Raw genomic sequence first — 22,694 nt, 5'->3', positions numbered from 1 at the left:
TGCCTTAATGCTTTTGACAGAAACATTAGACTTGCTAAGATAAAATATAATACAACTTAGTTTTACAGATTTGCTCTGAAAACAAACTTGAAGACTAATGCAACAAAGTATAAATAAAAGTGGAGATATTTTGTTGTAATGTAGCTCTGTAGTAGCTGTAACTGCACTGTAATTTCCATTTGTGGAGTATTTTTTAAAAAGTTTGTGGTCATAATATCACCAAATATGAGAATGAGTTCAAGGGGTTAGCGTGCTTTATAGCAAGGGTGTCTTTTGTGTCAGTTTGCTTCAAAACACTTTAATAAAAGCTGATTTAGGTAAAGCGAAGTCAGTTTAACTTTTTCTATTACAAGTAAATTATTTCTGTAATAATTTTACCCAGATTAAAAATAAAAATAAAAAGTTCCCATCTGCATCAATGTCCTGTGCTCAACGAGCCACATTTGTGTCATTTTTTTAATCAGAGGTGGGGGGCCGCACAAAATCAGTCCGATGGCCACAAATGGCCCCGGGACCACACTTTGGACACCCCTACTTTACAGGATGCTTGTCTGTCTTTCACTCTTACAACTTTGGATAAGAAAAAAACTCCAGACTGATTCCTGCATTTGGAAAAATACTAATATCCCCAAAAAAGCCCTGATGAGTTTTATTTTGAAAGTCCTTGGAGGAAGAGACCCTGTTGCTGTCTTTGTTGACTTCACAGTGAAGAAAGCATCTTTATGCAGAAGACTTCAGAGCTGCAGGTTTGTGTCTTGTTGCTCTCAAAGGACAAATTCAAATTTATCTCAGTCAGTTTTGTGACTTCAATTAGATGCATTTTATTTTCTTCTTGCAGGAAAAGAAAATGGAGAAACTTTTACAGCCGATAACCTGAATCACTATAAGCAAGGTGAGAAATGTGTTCCTGTTTTATGAAATTATTTTTATTTTATTTCATTTATTTGTTTATTTAAAAAAAAAAGAAAACAACTAACAAGTAGAACAAGAGAACAAAAATAATTAACTTACAAATCAATAATTATCGGAAATATGTAAGTAAAAACATTATGGTATTAATATACCTGTTTAATTTACTGTAACTAATGTTATATTAATATTAATAATATTAATAATTAGACATACAGTGTCAGAATAATTACTGACTCCTTTCCAATGTACACTTGTAAATTCTTCAAAATCTGTGTTACATAACAAATAAAGTAAAAGAAAAACAATTAATGATGATAATGATAGTAAATAATCTGCTAATAACGGTAACAGTAAGGAAGGAAAGGTATAAATCTAATATATTTAGAAACATTTCATTTAAAAATAGTTTCTGCTGTCATTATAGAGCAGCCTGGGTTGTTTATCTGAGGGTGAAACATAAATATGTTCCTACCAGTGAATGCTGATGCTTTCTTTGTACAGTAGAGTGTTTTTACAGTGTCGGTGGGCAGTGAGGTTCATCAGATGTTCACATGAATGCTGGCACGGCGCCTTCCACTTTCCTCCTCTCACTTTCATTCCTTTTCATCGCCTTCCTCTGTCAGTCGGCTTTTGTTTCTGCTTTCATCTTCTGCCACTTCTCTCCTCCTCAGAAACAGATTCACGTCGTCATGGAGTCGTTTTTATCAGAAATGCTAAACATTTACCTGTAGTTTTCTGGTGTAAATAGTAACTTTTCTGATTGTTTTGCTTGTCTGCTCTAGCAGGATGTCTTGGCCGGCTCTGTACGCTCAGCTGGTCGGCACCAACCGGCACTCCACCTCCCTGGGAAAAGTGTGGCTCTCTGTGCTGTTTATTTTCAGAGTCATGGTTCTGGTTGTGGCCGCTGAGAGCGTCTGGGGCGACGAGCAGTCCGATTTCACCTGTAACACACTACAGGTATCACATGGCCAGAGAGAAATAACCACAAACTCATTGATTAATAAAAAGAAATCAGACGCAGAGTCAAATTTATGCAAACGAGCTGAAATATTTAGATGTCTTCTGAAAAGTTGGAAAGAAACATGACATTATTTATAGATATCAACTTTTTAAAAAAAAACTTTGAATCTAAACTACTCCAGATAAATTTCTCCTAATTTTAATTCCTACTCCTCTTTCATACCTACTCACTTTTTTTCTTTTTAACTGGACTGGACCCAAATGCTTAGTACATTTTCTTACAGAAAATAACTAACTTGTTGCTTTTTTATGTGCGTGTAAAATGTCCCCAAATCAGGGCACAAAAAGACCAAAACTGTAAAGAAATGACAGGAAATGTGCAAACTAACCACCACACAGTCAATACTGACACCTACTGGCTGTATGATACCATTTAGTTTAATAAATCAAAATTAATTATTAGAAACAACCCCAATGCCAGCTGCATGGTGATGCTGATTTCCATTTCTGTTACTTCGTTTTTTCTCCCAGCCTGGCTGTGAGAACGTCTGTTATGATCAGTTCTTCCCAGTGTCCCACATCCGCCTCTGGAGTCTCCAGCTGGTCTTTGTGTCCACACCAACCCTCCTGGTCTCCATGTATGTGGCCTACCGCAACCACTGCGATAAGAGACGAATCCTTCAGGTGGATGTCCCTCTTTAATTCTGCTTATTCATTGTGATGTCATGTTTAAATATAACCAGTGCCTTGTAAAAGTATTCATACTTTTTGTGAGAAGTCTTTTAAAAAACCCACAGTCAAACATGGTAGTGGTAATGTTGTGGTTGGGACTGTTTGCTGCTTCTGGACCAACCTGGATTTTCTGACTGGTATCAATTCTGATGTAGAAAAATCCCAGAGGAGGTTGTCCAACCATTGGACCATTAATCTGGATGACAACATGGTTCCCTCTGAACCGGAAGTGATCGTCTTAGGAGAACGCAGTGCAAAACATAGCTGAACCAGAACAACAAAGAACAAAGTATAAAGTATATCAACACTCTTGACTAAAAAGAGAAATACATATCAACAAAAACGTATAAAACAGAGAATGCAAACATGTCAGACGATATGAACAAGCTGCCTCCGATCTCATACTATGACATAGAGCTATACCTAGTGAACACAAAGCGTGTTTACACCATGGAGGAGCTTCATCGACGCTTATAATCAACATTTAAACGGATTTGCAAAGGACTTATGAACTTTTCAGGTGAATAACAAGGTTCTGATGACTGGCAGAGTAAGTACACGCGTAGGCTACATGTCCGTTTTAGCTAGCAGATAAAAGCTACATTAGCTAGGCTAATTTTATAATTGTAAACGGTAGTAAATGATATTTATGTTAGTATTACACAGAGATGGGTAAAGAAATCAAAAACTGTGATCGACCAATAGTTATACTTATATTGTTTAGTTATATAGGAATGAAACGAGAGCCAGTTCTAAGCTTGTAGCTTGTTTATTGTTCTCATAGCAACTCCATAGCAACTCCCTGTCAAGACAAAGTTCACGGAAGTGTTACGTGACGTCACATGAGAATTGCGTATTGAAATTAGAGAAAATTTGATGAATTTCGTTTGTTTTCAAATCTAAATGATGCACATATATCATACTAATGACCTTGATATATATATATATATATATATATATATATATATATATATATATATATATATATATATATATATATATATATAGAGAGAGAGAGAGAGAGAGAGAGAGAGAGAGAGAGAGTGTCTTGGCAGAAATCATGCCAGGGCATTTTAAGTAAAAATATAAAGGAAGTCATAACCAAATTTGGTTATGCAGTACACCATCAAGATCACGCCTGGCTAACCCAAAGAAATAACTGGAAGTTTTTGTACTATAGCTAAATGGGAAACAAGGCACTGAACTTTGCCTAAGTTTTATGTGATTTTATGCTGCTGCATTTTTCACACTCATCTCTTCACGTCTGCGTTAATCTCAGAAGGTATTGTGTGTTTATTTTCCCATGGGCGGCCATTACTGTGCGTCAGAGTTCTGGACGGGCTAGCGTACTCAACAATAAGGGGCAAGAAGAAGAGCTGGAGACGCTAAAAAAGAGGAGACTCCCAATAGCTGGCGCCCTCTGGTGGACATACCTCTGCAGCCTGGTGTTTAAGATGATGTTTGAAGGTGGATTCATGTAAGACATGGGATTCAACTTTTCCCTCTGTCCATAATCAGACTGGTTTGGTGTGAGAACACACACTGTATGTACTTGTATTGCCAGGTACGCCCTGTACGTTGTGTACGACGGTTTCCAGATGCCACGCCTTGTGCAGTGCGATCAGTGGCCATGCCCCAACCTGGTGGACTGCTTTGTCTCACGGCCCACGGAGAAAACCATCTTCACCATTTTCATGGCTACTGCCTCTTCTATCTGCATGGTCCTTAATTTGGCTGAACTTGCATATTTGGTCGCCAAGGCTCTCAACAGGTAGAAGTGTTCATCAGACGACCAGGAGATTAATTTGATTTAATAGGTTTGCAGTTTCACATTACCTTTCTGTGTCTTTGATTTTTCAGCTAACCACTGAAAACACCTTGCTTTCAATGAAACTTTGAGGGCAGAGGGCGAAATCTGCAATTCAAGAGACAGATTTGGGTCTGAACAAACCATCTGCTCTAGGATGAAGGTGCATCACATAGCAAAGACTTTTAAGAGCAGTTTTAATTGCAGATAAATCACTTCTGTGACCCCAGAAATGGTGACGGATGTCAACAATGAATTTTTATGCACATCTTGAATGCCAATTGTTTTTATACCATTGTGGAGCCTTTGGGCCATCTACTGGGCAACAATAAAACTGCACTGGGGCAGACTGTCAGATTGTCAGAATCCTGACAACTAAATCTTTTTGCATAACCAGTTGGGCTGGATCTTAAAATGTTGGTATTATGTCAAATTGTTTACTGTAAATTTAGTGTTTATCAGTTGATGTTATTTTAAAATAGTTAAATAATATGGCACACTTACATCTCTCTGCCTTTCAAAATCTAATTTTTTCCTTGTTTACTTCTTGTGTAAGTTAAAATTAGTACCATTGTGTCATTATGTAAGCTAATTACAAATGACACTAATGATAGCAGGTATTTTACACACGTTGAGTAGGAATGATGACACATCTGGTGCTGACCGGGGTGGCCAGACTACCCAAAAATTGTACTCAAGTAAGAGTAGCATTACGTCAACATATTTTTACTCATGTAAAAGTAAAAAACAGCCATCCAAGAAATTACTGAAGAGTAAAAACGTATTTGGTAAAAAGTCTACTAAAGTACTGAGTAACTGATCAAATTATCAATCATTGAATATTTAAAAATTATATAATCAGAAGGACCAAAATATAGTTAAGTGGGAATTTTGGTGTTTTAAGAACCAAATGACAATAATTCATGAAAGAAGCAAAAAATAACAAAACTAAATCAGGCAAAAGAAAACTGTTTCTTTAAATAAAAAGCTTATGAAACTTTAACAAAAACTGCTGGTGTGAGTCTGTCTGGTGAATTTTTACTTGAAACACATTTGTTCTCCAATCTATAAATTTTACTCCAGTTAGAGTAGAAATACTTCATAATAAAATTACTCAAGTAAATGTAAAAAGTACAGCAAAGTAAAAATACTCCTAAGAGTAAATCTTTTCAGAAACATTATTCAAGTAAATACAACTGAGTAAATGTAGCTAGTTACAACCCAACTCTGGGTATTTACATACTAGTGAGGGGGGCCCTAAATGAAAATTTGCCCACTGCCCCAAAAAGGCTTTGGTCGGCCTTGCCTCAATGCTCATTTTATTCGTTCTTTTCTCGCGCTTGTTGGTTTTGGAGGAACGTGACGTCTGAGTGGCCTCTTCAACATTAATGCGCGCGCGCAAGCACCGACCACCCGCCGCCCCCCTCGTGCGCCCCAGGCACGGGGACACCAAAGTGTGCAACAGTGGCGGAGGGCCTTGGCCACGCGGGACGCAGCCGCTGCGCTTCGCGGGACGGCTTCCACACGCACCCAACTTTTTTATTTTTTAATTTTCGAAACACCAAAAGTAGTTCCGCGTGTCTTCCAAAAGGAAAAAAAAAAAAAAGAAAACTTCTCCATCTCCATCTTTCTCTCTCCCTCTCCTCGTGTTTCGAGCCCACTCGTGCCCGTGGGACTAAAATAACGAAGAAAAACGAAGAGGAAGAAGGGACGGGAAGAGAGGAGAAGCCCGCCGCCGGGAGGGAGCGGTAAGCCGGCGGATGCTGGAGTGATGGTAGTCTGAAGTGGGAGGGAAGAGGAGGGATTATCATCCTTCCTCCTGCTGGATTATCTAATCCTCTCATGCTGCGTTCATTTCCTTTTGGAAACAGGAAGCTTCTCATACTTAATAGCGCAGAGTTATTCATTTGGTTTCAATTAATTAATAGGAAATAATCAAGTAAAATGTTATGTTTTGCCTTGAAAACTTGACTGGAAGTTTTTCTTTTTGTTAAACTGCGTCTGCAAACTTTTAACAGACCAAAAAAAAAATCACAATAACAAATTTACTGGACAATAAATTGTCCCAGAAGTTATTGCAATAAATGATGTTATTGTAATTTTTGACACTATTTTCAAATAATATAATGTTAATTGCATAACAATGCAAGAACACATGCAAAGGTCAATACACTTTAAATTGTAATAAACATTTGCCTCTGGAACTGGAATACATTTTTAAAAATGCAAAATAAACTAACAAAACAATAGAAATAGCAAATAAAATTAATTATTAAGTCTCTGTAAACAAAATGGTCTTTCAAAAAAGACTTTTATCATCCAGTTTCTGATTGAAAAATAAACAATAAATCATGCAAATCGAAATTATTCAACTTGTTTTAATTTATCATGTGATTAATTGATTTATTGCTTGTTATCACAAGCTTTTCCTTAGCACAGATTTCTCCTCTCTTTTGTGTGACTTATTATTTCCTGTTTGGTAAAGCTGTGGCAGCTTAATGCTGTGGGAATGCCAACATATGTACTTTTTAAATTTCTTTAAATCTTTTCTTTCCTAGATACTAATTATGCATTTTTGTGTTTGCAAAGTGCATGTTTTTGACCAAAAGTGCGAGATCTATACATTGTTTTTGTTTACTTTACTTGTATATTTGTATACTACTATAATCTGTTGAGTCTGTATATAGATTTAATCCCTTGATTTCATCAAACTGCAGTGTGTGAATACATACAGTAAGAAGCTAATTGTCTGATAAGTGGCAGCTGCAGCTTTCATGGTGAGTACTTTGGGCTTCAGTCGGTGATCTAAGAGTTAACTGTTTGGGACGTTTGAGGACAAAGAGCCCTGATCCATCAAAAGCATGCACCAGCCTGGACAATATCCATCTGGCAGCTTCTCTATTGTCTGTCCTGACCCGTGGTATTTCATCACGTCAACACATAATGTACATCTACACACTCTGCTGTCAGACTGGTGGCCCAGGCAAGAGTGTTTGGTCAAGTTTCTATAGTGCAAATATTTTAGTACACTTTGACAAAACCAACTTACAAGTAACTTTACAGGAGCTTAATTGGAGTCAACAATTCCTTATTAATATTGATAAAAAGTACTGTTTCCACTGGCAGATAAAAGACATTTTTCCATACGGAACTAGAACTGGGTTGCTAGGTGACAACCGCCGCTTGCTAGGTGACGACCGGGGGTTGCTAGGTAACGGTGCAGTGCCAGTGAAGCTAGTATTTTTTAATCAATAATCAGGATTTATTGACTTCATATAAGCTCCTATTTCTTGCTGAAAAGTTCCTTCTAAATTAGTTTTGTCTTGTTTCAAGTGTAATAAGATATTGGTATTAGAAACGAGACCAAAAATACTTGGTAATATTTAGTGTTTTTACAGTGTATGTTCCTGGTTAGCTTCAGTAGCTTTGATCTAACTGACTTTAGTCACAGAAAACTGATGTTTGCATAACGCTTTCACCATGAGTAACTTTTAGGTATTTTTTCCATTCTCCTTTCCTTCATGACTAAAGGTCAGAGAGAGACTCTCCGCCCAAAGTCCTCTGTACTTTGACTGGGCCATTTTAACATGTAAAAATAGGACTAAATGAGGTCATGCAGTCATTTCACTTACATTACTTGTAAGTTTGTTTTCATTCATATCAGTAAATCCCAGGAAAACATTTGCTCCCCTCAGCATTCCTGGGATGTGATGAGTCCAGCATTCAACAGGGACAACCTGTCATCCACTCATTCCCACATTGTCCTCTCACCAGTCAGTCCACACAAACAGTCATGGAGGGGCATTTCAAGCAAAAATACTGTTTCAACATGCTGATAATCATGATAAATACTTTAGTGTCACAGTAGTGCAAAGAGAATAGGTCAAATAGATGCAGAAAAGACACAGAAATGTATCCTCTGGCTTAAAGACCTGGATAATTCTAGTTGGTTATTTTGGCCAAAAGGTGTTGTGCAGCCTTCTTGTAGCTTATTGCGAGTACTTGTAGCGATGATCATCAGTTTTTTATCGTCTTCCAGGGTAGAAAATCAAGGGAAGAATGGGTGACTGGAGCTTTCTAGGGCGTCTGTTGGAGAATGCTCAAGAACACTCCACTGTGATTGGAAAGGTAACTATGCATTAACATCCCTAATTCACATCTTTTATTTTTCTTTGCCATTTCCTAATGTGGCCATGATAAGTAGATCTCTAACTCCAAAAAAGGAGACACTCTTCATGAATGACAAAATGTCATTCCCAAGGCAGAAGTGCCTCAGAAATCTTTAGCTAACCGGTGTTTTGTAATTGTTTCATCTTCCCTTTTCAGGTTTGGCTTACTGTCCTATTCATTTTCCGTATCTTGGTTCTTGGCGCAGCCGCTGAAGAAGTTTGGGGTGATGAACAGTCTGACTTCACCTGTAACACCCAGCAGCCAGGTTGTGAGAATGTCTGCTATGATGAGGCCTTCCCCATCTCCCATATCCGTTTTTGGGTGCTGCAGATCATCTTTGTTTCTACGCCCACTCTCATCTATCTTGGCCATGTGCTGCACATTGTGCGCATGGAAGAGAAGAGAAGAGAGAGGGAAGAAGACCTCCGAAAATCTGGACGACATCAGGAGGACCACGATCCTTTCTATCACAATGGAGTCGGTGACGGAGGAGCAGGAGGTGGTAGAAAGGAGAAACCGCCAATACGGGATGAACATGGGAAGATCCGTATCCGCGGAGCTTTATTGAGGACTTATATTTTCAACATCATCTTCAAGACTCTGTTCGAGGTGGGCTTCATCTTGGGGCAGTACTTTCTCTATGGCTTCCACCTGAGGCCACTTTATAAATGTGGCCGCTGGCCCTGCCCCAACACTGTGGACTGCTTCATCTCCAGGTTAGAAAGTTTTATATTTTTGGTTTCTATATACATCTGAAGACACATAACCTTTTTCTCACTGTCTTACAGTAAATCAGATTCAGGTTTTCCTATTTTATGCCAATTAAGATTACCAAGTACATATATATTCACCATATATCATAACTGCAGTGGATAGAAGAGTTTGAGGATCTTCTTAATCCAGTCACGATGTCCTCTGTCCAGATGTACTCTGGGTCAGGGTCACGGTTATCAGGTTCCTGTCATAGTTGAAACAACTTTTCAATGCCACCAGAAGGACATGGTAACAGTTGGGGAGTGGCACCCAGGGTTGTGGTCCCAATTTTCTATAATGCCAACTGGTCCAACAACATGGAGAGCTTCCTTAAGAAAGCTTCCTCTAGGCTGTTGAAAAGGACAATTGACTGATTGTAAAACCTTAAATTTGATAGGGGCATTGCTTTGGAATAACGGACCAGATTTTTACCCTTGCAGATCTGCTGAGGAGATCATTGGAGTTAGGTTGTGCAGTACATGCGAGTGTTCAGAAATAGGGGAAGTATTGGGTGAGAGATGCTTTTAAGGGTTACCCTTGATTGGACAATTAAAAAAATCAAGAGTTGTGTCTACATTTAAAATACAAAGTCTAGCTTGTTTCCATTGTGTGTTAAGTTTCACCAGGGGTCTTCTCTTGTCGCGTTTCCTTTTTGTGGTGTACCTGGACAGGATCTTAATGTGTAGTCTTGGAAAGGATGGTGTTCAAGAAGCTAGGGGTCTCATAGTTTGTTTTTGCAGATGATGTTGTTTTGTGGGGACTCAGTGCATGACCCCCAGTATGTAATGGAGCAGTTCAAAGCCAAGTGTGAACCAGCTCCACTAAATCTGAGGACATGGTTCTCAGCGCCACCACAGGCGAGGAGGGGAACAGGTTTCTCAAAGGATTTGGTTTGTTTGACATTGTGCAGTGCAAAGACAACTGCAGGAGCTGAAAATGTTGCTCTCCAATTGAACAAAGTCTACTTTTTCTTGTTTTTCTTTCTTTTCCTATATTTTTGTTTGTCGTATTAGGCCTACTGAAAAGACCATCTTCATCATTTTCATGCTAGTGGTAGCATGTGTCTCCTTGGTCCTCAACCTACTTGAGATCTACCACCTGGGCTGGAAGAAAGTTAAGCACGGGGTCACGAAGGATTTTGCTCCTGACAGTCTGTCACTGATAGGCGTCAATGAGCCTGGAGACGCAGAGACGATTCCTGAACAGACCTCTCCAACAGGGCTCCAGTGTTTGCCAGTGTCTTCTAATGTGTGTGTGGTGAGAGGTGAAGCAATGAGAGGAGGTACTTACAGTCCAACCGGAACCTCCCACACAGTGATCTCCTTAAACACTAACATGGCTACAATACCAGTGTCTGAAGGACTTAATGTGGGCAGTGCTGCTAGCCACCAAGAGAACTTCCTGATGGAGTCGCTGCCTGCTTCTGTCTATGGTGAGAGTGAAGACAGCCGTGGACACCTTGCGGAAATGCAGCAGAATTATAGAAACATGGTTTTGGAGCTTCAGAATCTCAATGAGGAAAATTCCCCCACATATCCTCTTCCATCTCCATTGCCCTCTACCTCCTCCTCCTCCTCTCAGGAGGAGACGACATGTCTGGAAGAGAAGCAACGCTCCACATTTCCAACTCTTCCTCGAAATACACCTCTCTCTCTGCTCGCGCCGGAGGAGACAGCAGTGGATCCAGAAGACACTGTCACCACATCACCTAGCATAGAACCACGTGATGATTTCACAGTGATAACCAGGGCGGAGATGCATCAGCCTCCCTCTGCTGTCGGGACAGATTTAAGGAGGCCCAGTATGGTGAACAAGACCTGTGGTGCTCGAGCTCGCCCTGATGATCTTTCTGTATAGCTAAAATGTGGACAGTCACATTTATAAAATGATGCACATGTGCTTTTCTTTTACCCGTATGCCCATAAAACCAAACCACAGTATGTGCCACAATTTAAGACTAGTTCATATCAAGAAGCAAGGGGTATCATGAAAGAAACACAAGATATGAGAGTAAGATTGGAGCTTTAATACTGTTCTGGTGTCTATGTAATACTATAGAGATATGGTGCTAACTAGCATAGCATATACATGAATAATAGTTGTTAAATTTTCATTAGATGGTTTCACAGTTAGTAGGATTGAGCATCTCTGCTTTACTGCCAGTAGATATCTCAATACACTGTACCACATTAAATAATTATGAGCAGCAAACTCCAGTTTCATATGATTCAACTCGATTACCATTCTTAGCATTCATGCTAAGATAAGTTGGCCATGTGTCTATTTATTTTTGTAGAAAATAGCTAAGCATGCGAATTGGGTTGATATTTCAGTCTAACTTCCACTTAGAGATTAACTCAACTACTTTACATCCTGGTTGTGTTAACTAGTGAACAACCTTATACCTACATTTAGCATTTATGTTAGGCTAAGCTAGTCTCTAGTCTCTTTTTGTAATCAATAACCAAATGTATTGGCCTTTCAATCTAACTCTCAGAAGGATTGTTTCAATCACTTGGATCTCTAAATACTGTTTTGATATTTAACAATATCCCAGCCAGCTTATTTAACCCATTTTTAGCATTTATGCTAAGCTAAGTTAGCATGATTCTAGTTTTGTAGTTAATAACAAAACATGTTAAATGTGTTGATCTTTAAATCTAACTCTTCTGTTAGATATCAACCCAGTTCATGTTATTCTCCTCTTACTATGCATTGCTTTAAAAGTTAGCTATAACTTATTCATATAAGCTTATTCATGGCTTTCAGCATTTAAGATAAACTAGCCAAGAGATAGTTTTAGGTGTTAATAGTCAAACACCAATCTTATTTGTCAAATATAATTTGATGCTGCTGAAATGACATTATATGCCTCTAAATATGCTAACAGATGTCCTAAGTAAACACAGGACTAGCACAAACTCAAGTGCATTATGTTCCTAATGCTGAGAATTAACTGAGCTAACTAGCAAGCTTTGGATCTTGGGAGCAGCAATACTTTTTAAATGATATAAAAGAAGAGGTTTGCACTTTTATTTCTTTTTTTTTTCTTGATGACAGAGAATATCAGTCTTTTGGTCTTTTTTGTATTCATGTTTTGCTATTATGCAGCCTGTAGTTTCAATGAAGAGAGGGATTATAATCCCACCCTGAGACAAAGTCATTCAGGCTGTGCATGTGTATGGGCGTGTCTGTTCAGGTGCTTTAATTTTGTTTTTAATGTCTATAAAATAAAATCTATGCAGTTACATCAGGGTTAAACTATATAAAGTTTATAAATATGTAAATATATAATGACAAATTGTGCTTTGATGTATGGCAACTATATTTTGGAAAAGCTCATCTCTGGTGCAATTCTGAGTTTCACCAAAGAATGAAAATATTTTAGTTATTTTCTAAAAAGAAAAAAAAACAATAGCAAAAAACAAGTGTTAAAGGAGTTGTAATTATTATGTGTGCAAAGTTTATTTTGCTTATTTCTTTTGGTGAAATGTTCCGTTTTAACCTGTAATATTATGTAAATGAAGATTTAAATAGCTATAAAGTTCTGAAAATAGAATAGATGGAGTTTTCTATGTTGAGTTGTTTATTTATGGTAATTGAAAAATAATAATTTCAGGAATGGACAATATATGAAACCACAGTGGCTGATATTTCCTCTAACCTTTAGCTCTTAAACTGTAGATGTGCCTTTAACCATATTCAGATAAAAAGATTTGGAAAATGCTTTAGCTCTCTGACTTGTAGGTTCTCTTGCTTGTTTTCAAGAAACATCACTCGTTAACAACCAGATTGAAACGTGCCTTGTCTTTTAAAGCAAAGTGCTTTTCGACTGAACATTTTCTTAGCAATCATGTTGATGTAAATGTTCATTTACCTCAAATACTGACAGAGCTTTTTCTGAATAAATTTTTTGTACTGTAGCTATTGTTTGTTTTTTGTTTCGCTGCTTTATTTTTAAATAAATAGAATAAAACTACCCCACTCAAAATGTTATTTATGATAATTTTCAAAATTCCATATTATAAAAACTAATAACATTGAGCACAGAAATATAGTAAGATTAAATTTAGCAAAATTTAGTTGAACATTAATATTCTGGAATAAGATAAATTCATAGCCATACTGTTTCAAGGTTTTGCTACACTAACTCCAGCATAAAAACATCATAGTTGTTAATGCCAACACTATTTTATGAACCTTTAAACTGTCATCACGTTTGCATTGAATCGCTAATTACAGTGAATCTATGGCAGGAATTATTTCCTCTCAATAATCAGTGAGTTTACTTTGCAAACTTAAACTTAAAGGCCATTAAACTGTTTAGTATAAACTTTGAGATTGGAGTTGTTTCAAAATGGTAGAAGTTGGTTTTCATCTTGGTCCCATTTAGACCAGCATTTAATTTTATCTAACACCATCAACTAAACTGGGTTTATCCTTGATAAAGATGCTAACAAAAGTTGTTTCCTTCAGGTAAGACTCTAACGTCTCCTAACTTTTTTGTCGGTTTCTCTTCTGCTTTAAATAACTGAATGTCAGTAGTTTCCGCCGTGGCTAGCTAATCTCTTTATCCATAAAGATCGAAGAAGCTAACAGCTAGGCTAAAGCTAACAGCTAGCTAGAGTGGAACCGATGCTATTTTAACTTCTCCGTTGTTGAAAATGTGTAGCACCCAATGCTAAATCTATTTTTAGAAACCTTTAACCAATACATTAAAGGTTTGTGGTTTCTAACAAATAAAATTAATTTAGTCTATAGCCGATAAGAACGGTCCAGAATGTGTTAATTATAGTAAGTCAACAATTGGACAAATAAAAATCAATAGTATTTAACTGCTAAAGCATGATTCAAATTAACAAATATTCAATAGGTTGACATGTATGCAAATTGTTGATAATTAAATATAAAGTAATTAAGCTAAGTGACATATCAACTTCTAACTGGTTGTAATATATAATATTTCTGGGTTTATAATGATAATAGTTTGTAATGTCTGCCATTTGGGACTCGTTTTCATGTGAGTCCTCACTGTCTGGACTCTGAATCTGTGCTGAGGCCAGCGCTTCCTTTATGTCCCAGGGATTTTGAGTGAACAAAGACCTCTCCAGGGCGTGAAAAGGCCTTGAATGCCGATTATAGCTTCCCTGACCCATGCTGAAGAGTATGGGTCCATATGCTCCAATATGGACACAGGCAGTTTGTAAAACCCTGTAAGTCGAAATAGTGAGCCAGTTTTTACCAATGTTATTTGGTATTATCAAAAATAAATGCAGATATTTCAGGTCTGTTTAGTGGGGGAAGAGCAGGGCCAACATTTATCCTCACTTCAACAGAAGCTTAACTACAATCTCCTTGTTACATTTTCTGAAGTGATTTATTTATGCCTTAAAATAATGAAAATTTATATCTGTTGGGTCTAAACTCTACATTTAGTATTTAAGCTTTGTGATAGTCCTCTAAACACTGGACGGATGCACCAGCTGGACGTTTGAACAGTTTTTTCCATGCTGTATAAATTAAGATATCATTGTATCATAGTCATTGTAGAATGACTTTTCTGGAGAACCACACATGTATTTAATTCTCAATGGTCTTTTTCCAAACCTGGGAAATATTGAAATGCTTTCCCAGCCTGCATGAAGTGGACAGTGGGTCCTCTAGTGGACAAACTGTGCATTGATAACGAAAAGAACAGACTAAAGTGGTTTTCTTTTTGCTTTTTATTCTCCAAACAAAAGACAAACTTGACTGCATGACACAAGGCTTGTCCAAAGTTGCAGATGATAAATTGTCTTAATCAGGCAGTTATGTTTGAGTTAGAGATCATTTCTTTGCCGTTTCTCAGAGATATCTCCTCTCTCCTCCCTAATCCTCACATCCCATCAGCGCTGAGGTGATGTCCGAGGCCACTGGTGCGATCCTGCCCATCGCCAGTATCCTGGGGCTTTCATAGTAGTAAAACTGCGAGCCTTTAAATAGCCTTATCCCGTCATCACCGCATAGACCGGCGTCTATGTCAGACAACGGCAATGGAAAGTTTCGGCTAATAACCCTGGGTGTGGCAGTGAGGTCAACGTCACGCATGCTGTTCCCTGTTGGAGGATGTTTGTTGAGATATTAATTAATCCCTGAGTCTTCTGTCTCATCATAATTCAAAACATGTCATTAGAAATAAATATTTAGACATCTTACCTTGAATTATGTGAGCAATGTTTTCATTTGGGCATACAAACGCGGCATCCACAGTTCCCTCAATGCCCAGCTCCTCCTTGACAGTTTTAGGGTAGCCTTCGATCAAGGTGAAATGAGCGTCTGCTTTGTAGATGTAAACCTGATCGCCCTGCAAATGTTTGGAGAAATAAGCGCCATTTATTTCATATTTTACCCATTTTGAATACATTAAAGAATCTAGAGGATGAAGCTACCTTAATCAAGTAGATTTTGCTGTCGTAAGAGAAAACGGCATCAACTCCATCGTTCACCTCCCTCCAGGCTCTGGTTATTGGGAAGGCATGAAATCCGTCACGGTGTGTGTCAACACGCATGTAGATCGGACCTAGAGAGATTCAACACTTTTATTTCAGCAAAAACACTAAATCTTAGCAAGTGTTTTTGGTCTAGTTTCTAGTGCAAATATCTTAGTACCCTTTAAATAAGAGAAAACTAACTTACGGGTGACTTTTCAGTAAGATATACAGCTTGTTTTAAGTCAATGATTCCTTAATATTGATTAACAAAAGTACCAGTTCCATTGGCAGATTAATTCACTTATAACAAGACATTTTTTGGGCAAGACAAGATAAAGTGCTAAGTTTAAGACTTTCTGATCTACACTTCTTCTGCTTCTATCGTTTTGTTTCATATGACATGCATGTAATATTTTGCATTGTTATACTATGAATCTTTAGCTTTCAGTGCCATTCTTGTGTTACCTGCAAAGAAATAGGTCCTGCCTCCATCGTCTGTGGTGGCTGCGTTCAGTTTGACGTCGCTGCATTTAAGGGGTTTCCGATCTCCTCCGTGTCCTGCAGTCATACACAAAATCAAGAACAAACAAAGCCATAAAATCCACTGTTATTCCTTTCACCAAACAATGAAAGTGGTGACATTAATCCTTAAAGAACTGACCAAAGTTGGGGCAGGTCATGAAGTAATGCCGGGCGTCCTTGGGGTAGGCGCCGGTCACCTCTCCTGAGACTGGGTGGAAGCGGGTGAAGTTCTGTCCGTGGAAACAGTAGTAGTGCTCAAGCCAGCGGAAAGCCGACGTGCAGGACGGCAGGTGGGACCATGTCTTGGTCTTCACTGCTTTTGTGGCAATATCATAAACATGCACATCCTGGCCTGGAGGGGCAGATTTTTAGCTTTTTTAATCAGCAGTTTTCTGTACAACAACGTATTTAGAGTAATTGTAGATGGGAAAAAGGAGCAAATTTCTGACAAAAAATTCAGAAATTTTCTAGCAAAAACAAGGACATTTCTGAGCTCCAAAAGTAAAAAAATTGTGAGAAGAGGACTCAGAATTTTTTAGATAATTCTCAGAAAGTTTCTAAATAAAAAGTAGAAAATTTTAGACGTCTGAAACTTCAAAAATGTCCAATAATAAAACATTTTCTACTGAGAAACTGAAACTGAAAAATCTCCAAGTATTTTTTAGTAAATTTCTGAAATGAATCTCAAATTTTCTGATTTATTTATTTATTTATTTAATTTTAATTTTTTTTTTACCAAATTTATGATTTTTCAAACTCAGTAATTTCCATATTTTTAAATAGAACATTTCTGAAATTAATCTAAAAATTTCTTAATTTTTTCTTGCAAAATTTTGCTTTTCATACTCAGAAATGTTCTTTGTTTTTCCTAGAAAATGTCTAAAATTAATCTAAAGATTTCTGCGGTTTTTGGCAGAAATTTACTCCTCCTTTTATTTTCTATCGACAATGTCCCTAATAAACTTTTGTTTTTCTTAAACTTTTGTTTTTCTCTCTACTATTTTCATAACTTCAGATTGTCTTCGTGAGATAAATATTTTAGGCCAACAAACCTTTAAAGAACAGAACCGAATCAGCCATGCACTCTCCTTTGGGACACTCCACTGCAGCGTCCAGGTGAGTTGGAACTCCAGGAAAATCCTCCTGGATTTGTTTTGGATACCCTTCCTCCAGAGTTTGGTTGAAGTAACTGTACACTTTATCATCCTGGAGGTCAAGTCAGAGCTCGTTATAAGACACCACATCAGACGTCCCTATTGTTCCGTCACAGATTCATTTATTGTTACCTGGAAAAGGTAGATGTGATCGTGGTCGTCTGGGTTTTCGGTGTTGTGCATGCGGAAAGCGGCGTTGATGGGACCATTCAGTTCCTTAAAGTGCAAACTGGAGAGCTGAGCTGGACCAGTGAAGCCATTCCACACGTGATTGCCTGAGAAGAAAAACATTATGACATAAATTACAGGGTAAGAACACCATTAAAATGCAGATTTTTGGGTTTAGAAGTTTCCCACACCTTTGAAGAAGAGAGTGTTTCCTTTTTCATTAGGAGTGATGGCGTCGAACTCAACACCAGCACATCTGTCTGGAGCAGCAGGGCTTGTGCCTCCATCTGGATTACAGACAATACTGGCATTTTAAATTTGTAACATTTCAGCCAAAAATACCTCAATGTATTTCCTTTGGATTTACCGTGATGAACCACCACAAAATAAACATTTTTACAGATAATAATCCCAAAAGTGAGGTGATAGTATTCAGCCTTTCTGAGTTAATTTTGTACTTCATCCGTATTTCATCCGCCTGGAGTAACTTACACCAAAGAAATACATTGAAGTATTTGGTTGTAGAGTGATAAAATGTGAAATACTGTTAATTAAGACCAGAAGGACTCACCTTCTACTGCGGCGTCTTGTCTGTGAACGACAGAAATGAAATTACATTTTGTTCTCCAGTCCAACATTACACAACGTTACTAAGCGATGAGTCAGCAGCCGATCAATGAGACCAGCTTATTTTATTGATCCGGCTGCTGAACTTTGTGAACCATCAAACAGAGTTGCATAACAAATTGATGTTTCTTCTTCCCAATTGAGAAATTTAGCATATTTATAAAAATAAATAAGAGCATGTCTTGGATTTGTCATGACATTTGAAGAAAACAAACATAAAAAACTCACTTCATGTTACGTTTAAGCTTTAAAATATTAGATTATCTTTACGACTGTAATTTCAACAGTGGTACCAACCAGTGGGATGTATCAGTACTTACAGCGGCGCTGTGGTGGAAATGGTGACCAGCACCAGCAGAATCAGGGTTCTGGTGATCACCGGCTCCATGTTTGCTGTGCTGATGTCCTCAGATGTGGCTCCTCACGCTGGAACAGAGCTGGGAAGTGTAGCTGAGCAAGAGGTGAGCCTGTGCTTTTATAATGGATGTGTGTGTGTGGGTGTGTGTGGACCAGTTAGGAAACTCTGAGTTTGCATTGTGTGTTTGCTTGCACAGATGCAGAGGTGGAAGTTTTGTTGTTGCATAATTAGATTTTTACGGTCAGGTATTATTGTTCTCATGTTCTTTTGCAAGTTTTTGAGAATACATGTAGTAATGTATTCTAGTGACAATTTCATGCAACTGGCAAAGAAACTAACTGATCAGCTTAGTTAATATTTTACAGACTTTTTCCACACTGGTCAAGCCAAGATTTGGGACATGAAGAAACTAATAGGAGATGTCAGTAAAATGACTTTATAGTCTGATTATCAAAATAATTAACAAACACAGACGCTTAAAACCATTTTAATAATGTTTATTACTTTACATTAAAATTGAAACTACATAAAAATCATCTTTACTTTATAGTTAATCTTAAGAAAAAAAATAGAGAAAGATGCATTCCTTTAGGATTACCATTAGAGCATTAATTCAACTTAAAATAAGAAACCATTGTTCTTTTGTAAACAGACCAGTCTGGTACTTCACATTCTAAATCTGGTTAGTTTCCTTGGAGTAAAGTATGTTTTAAAGAAATATTCAGAGAGATCAACTTTAAACCTACAGCTGTCAACACTGGTATTAAATGTCCTCCTTTCTGGTACATGCAAGGTTTTTGGGAGACATTTTGTTGGTTGAACAATCAAATAATGAAGAGACAAATTCACCAGCCCACAGATTTAACCATCAACACCAGTCTCTGTGACATATATTTTTTAAAAATGTCCACCTTCTGCAGTTCATTTGTAGCGATAGATCTTAATGCAGTGATTCATGCTGTCTGATACAACCATATGGCCGTCGGGGAGAAGCGCCAGCCCCCGTGGGCTATTGAGGTTGTCTGTCACAAGAGGCCAGCCCACACCTTTCGATGGGTAGATGAGTACATGGTGGTGTTGCTTCCCCCAGTCTGCCACTAAGACGTCCCCATCATGGTCTATACAAAGGCCCCAGGGGCAGGTCAGGACGGGACCCAGGCCAGAGCACACCCCAAGGATTCTGATAGTGTTCCAGCCGGGTTCCAGGACTCGAATGCATGGAACACGACCAGTTTCATTGCCTCTTTCTGACACTGCCATAAGGCCAGTGGTGAGACAGGCTGCTACCAAATAAGGTCGGTGATACCCGGTTACAACTGTACGTTCTAACCTTGCCCCAGTTTTGGGGTCCAACTTTAAAGCAGTTAAGGTGCCACGCTTGATGTCAGCAACTACAAATTCATCTTGACATGTAACAGTCACCCCTCTTGGAGCATCCAACTCTTCATTTGTGGAACCAGTCATAGTGCCACCAAATGTTTGCAGAAGGCGTCCATGGCGGCTGAACACCAACAATGCCCGTTCAGCAGCACAGGTCAGGGCAATGAGGCCTTTTGAATTTACAGCCACATCAAAATAGTTGCAAATGCGGGAAGACCTATCTGATCCTGAAGGAGAGACTTGCTGCACAATGTTCTTCTGGAGATCTGTCACTTGGATTCGGGCATTACCACAATCCACCACAAAGAGCTGCCCTCTGGCAGTTGCATGGACACCACTTGGCAGATTGAAGTCAGTTCTGCCTGATCCTTGTTTACCAAATTGTTTGACCAGATGAGCTGAGTCCAAGGCAGCTAAACCAATGCCTTCCTCCGATTCCCTAAAAGGTATTTCAGCTTTGTCTTTGTTGTCCTTGCTGCATAATATCAAGTCCCTGTCTTGATTTATTTTATCACCATCTATGGCTGACATGGACAGAGATCTGCCAACACGGTTTACACTTAAAGTATGCATACCCCGAATTTGAGATCTTGATTGTCTTTTAGGGGTGGTGATGTTCTTGTTAGACTCTGTGAAGTTTCCTTGGCATTGTTCAAATGCTGAAGGTTCTGAGGTGAGACGCATTCTATTGACTCTTCTTAGTTTTCTGCACTCAGTCTTGTCATCGTTCATCAAAAGGTGTTCCTTTCTAGAAAGGTCAGTGGTGGAGATTGAGCAGCAGTGGTCTTGCTTAAGAGATCCGTCCCATAGAGTATCTACAGTGTATCTGTGGCAGGAATCTTCACTATCAACTGGGGATGAAGGACTTCCGCTGTCCACTGCTGTTTCGTTGAAGGTGTTCTTCTTTGAAAGGCTTTGTTGTGAAAGAGCAAGATGTTTTGTAGAAGCTTCTACAAGATTGTGTCTGGAGACTGAACCCTTGCATCTAGCCTTTGAAAATGTTGCCGCAGTGCTTCTTTTGTCATCACTTTCTCCCAGAGGACATGATAGTTCTTCACATGAGACCATAACAAGGGCTTTTTGCCTTCTTTTACCTTTCACTGTGTTGCGTCTCTTTGTTTCATTATGTCTGCAATCAGACTCATCACCTTCTGATTCTGCTTGACTGGAGACAGAGGGAATAGCAAGAAAAACATCTTGCCCTTGTGTGTCTGAGCAGATAGATTCCACCTCTTCATCCTGTGAAGATTCTGATACCTCACGATGTCTTTGAACGGGTGACTTTGTTGATTTAGGCTCATCCTCGTTCTCTGTGGAGCTTGACAGATGTAGTTTCCGGACAACACGAAAATTCCCACTCTTTGTCCTGATGTTCTCCACTGGACTGCTCCTTTGCCCACCTCTGTTTGGTTGGGGTTCCTTTCGGATTTCACGAGGATTTATGTTTGAGAAATTTGTATCACCAGAGTGCAAGGCACATTTGTGCCCCTGGCCACCACAGACTCCAATGTGGTAGATCATACCCTGTTCACGAATATCAATCTCCCCAAAATTTAACGTCTTATACAGGGAGCTTGAAAGAAAAGTGACCCTTTTCAGGGTTAGAGAAATTTCCCATGGTTGTGTAAGCTCTATCACACCTCTTTGAAGCTGATTTTTGTTTGATCCATCAGCCATAAAACCCCATCTCTGAATCTGTTCCTTCAACTGTGCAATTTTACGAATTTGCTGATCAACAAGTGACTGCACAACTCTCACAGCTGCAGAGTTTTCTCTCTTCACTTGACTAAGGTGTCGCTGGGCTTCCCTGTAGTCCTGCTCCACCTTTTCAAGAAGGCGTCGCTCTTCTCGCTGAGCTCCAATCACCGCATTGTCCAGTTCACGGTTCACCTCCTCCACTTCGGTTTGCTGTTGCTCTCTTAGAATCTGAAGTTCTTGTTCTCCTTTCTCCAGTGTTGAAAGTGCCTCTGTCACCCAAGGAGGCAATAAAGTAGGAGATTGAGATTGTGGTGTAAAGATGGAGTCCCGTGGGGTAAAGTACACGGGAGATGAGAAGGTCACATCTCTCTCTTTTGGAGTGCTGAGTGTCAGTAAGGCTGAGAAGCCAGGGAGGGCTTTTCTCTCAGAGTGAGACCTAATTAACATCGTGAATGGTAAATTTCAGAAGCCACTTTTAAAGGGGTTCACCTTTCTCTCCGTTTTTTGTCTGTGAAGACAAAGAAATGCAGCACACTAAAACAGTGCAATACAGTTGTTCTTACTAATAGCAGGGAGTAAAACATAAACTCCTCCAAGTAGTTTCTATGTCTGTACACACAAATGCCTTTGAAACATAGACTATCTCTATACCATAATGACTGAGCCACCATGCCTCATTGAATTTAAACTATTCTATGATTTGAGTTAAATACTTGGCCATCTTCTGACAAACTGTCTGCGGCCTCCTCTTCAGCCCAATTCATTTCTTTCCAACAATGGGACTTTGAGGAGGCTTATTGCCAAAAGCTTGAATTCATATAGGCATCTTCTAATTGTTACTGTACTTAGAAGTAACTGTAGCTCTGCTTTGATCACATTGGAGCTCAACATAGGCTGAGTCTTTGTCATTTTAACTATTCTTTCTGGTTTTGTTCAGTTTTAATTATTTTAAGGTAATTTTAGCCAAACTAGTGTGGTTATAT

General features: G+C 38.7%; 4 protein-coding genes across 5 annotated transcripts; 2 read left to right on the top strand and 2 right to left on the bottom strand.

The window, feature by feature from the left end:
* The first annotated feature begins 1,584 nt into the window (after positions 1 to 1,584).
* Positions 1,585 to 4,379, top strand: LOC106930682 (gap junction beta-6 protein-like). Its single transcript, XM_015008377.2, has 4 exons — positions 1,585 to 1,869; positions 2,404 to 2,556; positions 3,933 to 4,081; positions 4,169 to 4,379. The coding sequence occupies exons 1-4, from the start codon at positions 1,699 to 1,701 to the stop codon at positions 4,377 to 4,379; spliced, it is 684 nt and encodes a 227-aa protein (XP_014863863.2). The 5' UTR covers positions 1,585 to 1,698.
* Positions 4,380 to 8,470: 4,091 nt separating this feature from the next.
* Positions 8,471 to 11,191, top strand: LOC106930693 (gap junction Cx32.2 protein-like). 2 transcript variants are annotated; one of them, XM_088003954.1, is made up of 4 exons: positions 8,471 to 8,539; positions 8,738 to 9,297; positions 10,348 to 10,616; positions 10,686 to 11,191. In XM_088003954.1, the coding sequence occupies exons 1-4, from the start codon at positions 8,471 to 8,473 to the stop codon at positions 11,189 to 11,191; spliced, it is 1,404 nt and encodes a 467-aa protein (XP_087860080.1). The 2 variants fall into 2 exon arrangements, with proteins under 2 accessions (XP_087860080.1, XP_014863886.2); XM_015008400.2 differs by having other exon boundaries at positions 10,348 to 11,191.
* A 3,851-nt stretch (positions 11,192 to 15,042) lies between these two features.
* hpxb (hemopexin b) lies at positions 15,043 to 18,732 on the bottom strand. The gene is made up of 10 exons (XM_015008396.2): positions 18,596 to 18,732; positions 18,220 to 18,239; positions 17,840 to 17,935; positions 17,613 to 17,755; positions 17,379 to 17,532; positions 16,466 to 16,678; positions 16,270 to 16,362; positions 15,763 to 15,893; positions 15,530 to 15,677; positions 15,043 to 15,429 (listed from the first exon to the last, which is right to left on the bottom strand). Exons 1-10 carry the CDS (start codon positions 18,661 to 18,663, stop codon positions 15,203 to 15,205), a joined length of 1,293 nt encoding a protein of 430 aa, XP_014863882.2. The 5' UTR covers positions 18,664 to 18,732; the 3' UTR covers positions 15,043 to 15,202.
* A 521-nt stretch (positions 18,733 to 19,253) lies between these two features.
* Positions 19,254 to 22,158, bottom strand: LOC106930690 (uncharacterized). Its single transcript, XM_088003953.1, has one exon. It carries the CDS (start codon positions 22,156 to 22,158, stop codon positions 19,555 to 19,557), a length of 2,604 nt encoding a protein of 867 aa, XP_087860079.1. The 3' UTR covers positions 19,254 to 19,554.
* Positions 22,159 to 22,694: the final 536 nt, after the last annotated feature.

The sequence above is a fragment of the Poecilia mexicana genome, unplaced genomic scaffold, assembly GCF_051168715.1.
Source record: "Poecilia mexicana isolate PSO_F unplaced genomic scaffold, ASM5116871v1 scaffold_2, whole genome shotgun sequence".
Taxonomy (NCBI): Eukaryota; Metazoa; Chordata; class Actinopteri; order Cyprinodontiformes; family Poeciliidae; genus Poecilia; species Poecilia mexicana.
This window is presented reverse-complemented; position numbering and strand designations above follow the sequence as displayed.

Bases quoted from the DNA above. Each gene is read 5' to 3' on its own strand.
- LOC106930682 (XM_015008377.2), top strand. From the start codon at position 1,699: ATGTCTTGGCCGGCTCTGTACGCTCAGCTGGTCGGCACCAACCGGCAC. The intron at 1,870-2,403 runs GTATCACATGGC...TTTTTCTCCCAG, and splicing joins TCACCTGTAACACACTACAG to CCTGGCTGTGAGAACGTCTG. The intron at 4,082-4,168 runs GTAAGACATGGG...TTGTATTGCCAG, and splicing joins ATGTTTGAAGGTGGATTCAT to GTACGCCCTGTACGTTGTGT.
- LOC106930690 (XM_088003953.1), bottom strand. From the start codon at position 22,158: ATGTTAATTAGGTCTCACTCTGAGAGAAAAGCCCTCCCTGGCTTCTCA.
- LOC106930693 (XM_015008400.2), top strand. From the start codon at position 8,471: ATGGGTGACTGGAGCTTTCTAGGGCGTCTGTTGGAGAATGCTCAAGAA. The intron at 8,540-8,737 runs GTAACTATGCAT...TTCCCTTTTCAG, and splicing joins ACTCCACTGTGATTGGAAAG to GTTTGGCTTACTGTCCTATT. The intron at 9,298-10,347 runs GTTAGAAAGTTT...TTGTCGTATTAG, and splicing joins GTGGACTGCTTCATCTCCAG to GCCTACTGAAAAGACCATCT.
- hpxb (XM_015008396.2), bottom strand. From the start codon at position 18,663: ATGGAGCCGGTGATCACCAGAACCCTGATTCTGCTGGTGCTGGTCACC. The intron at 16,679-17,378 runs GTTTGTTGGCCT...CTGCCCCTCCAG, and splicing joins TTCGGTTCTGTTCTTTAAAG to GCCAGGATGTGCATGTTTAT. The intron at 15,430-15,529 runs GTAAGATGTCTA...ATCCTCCAACAG, and splicing joins CATTGCTCACATAATTCAAG to GGAACAGCATGCGTGACGTT.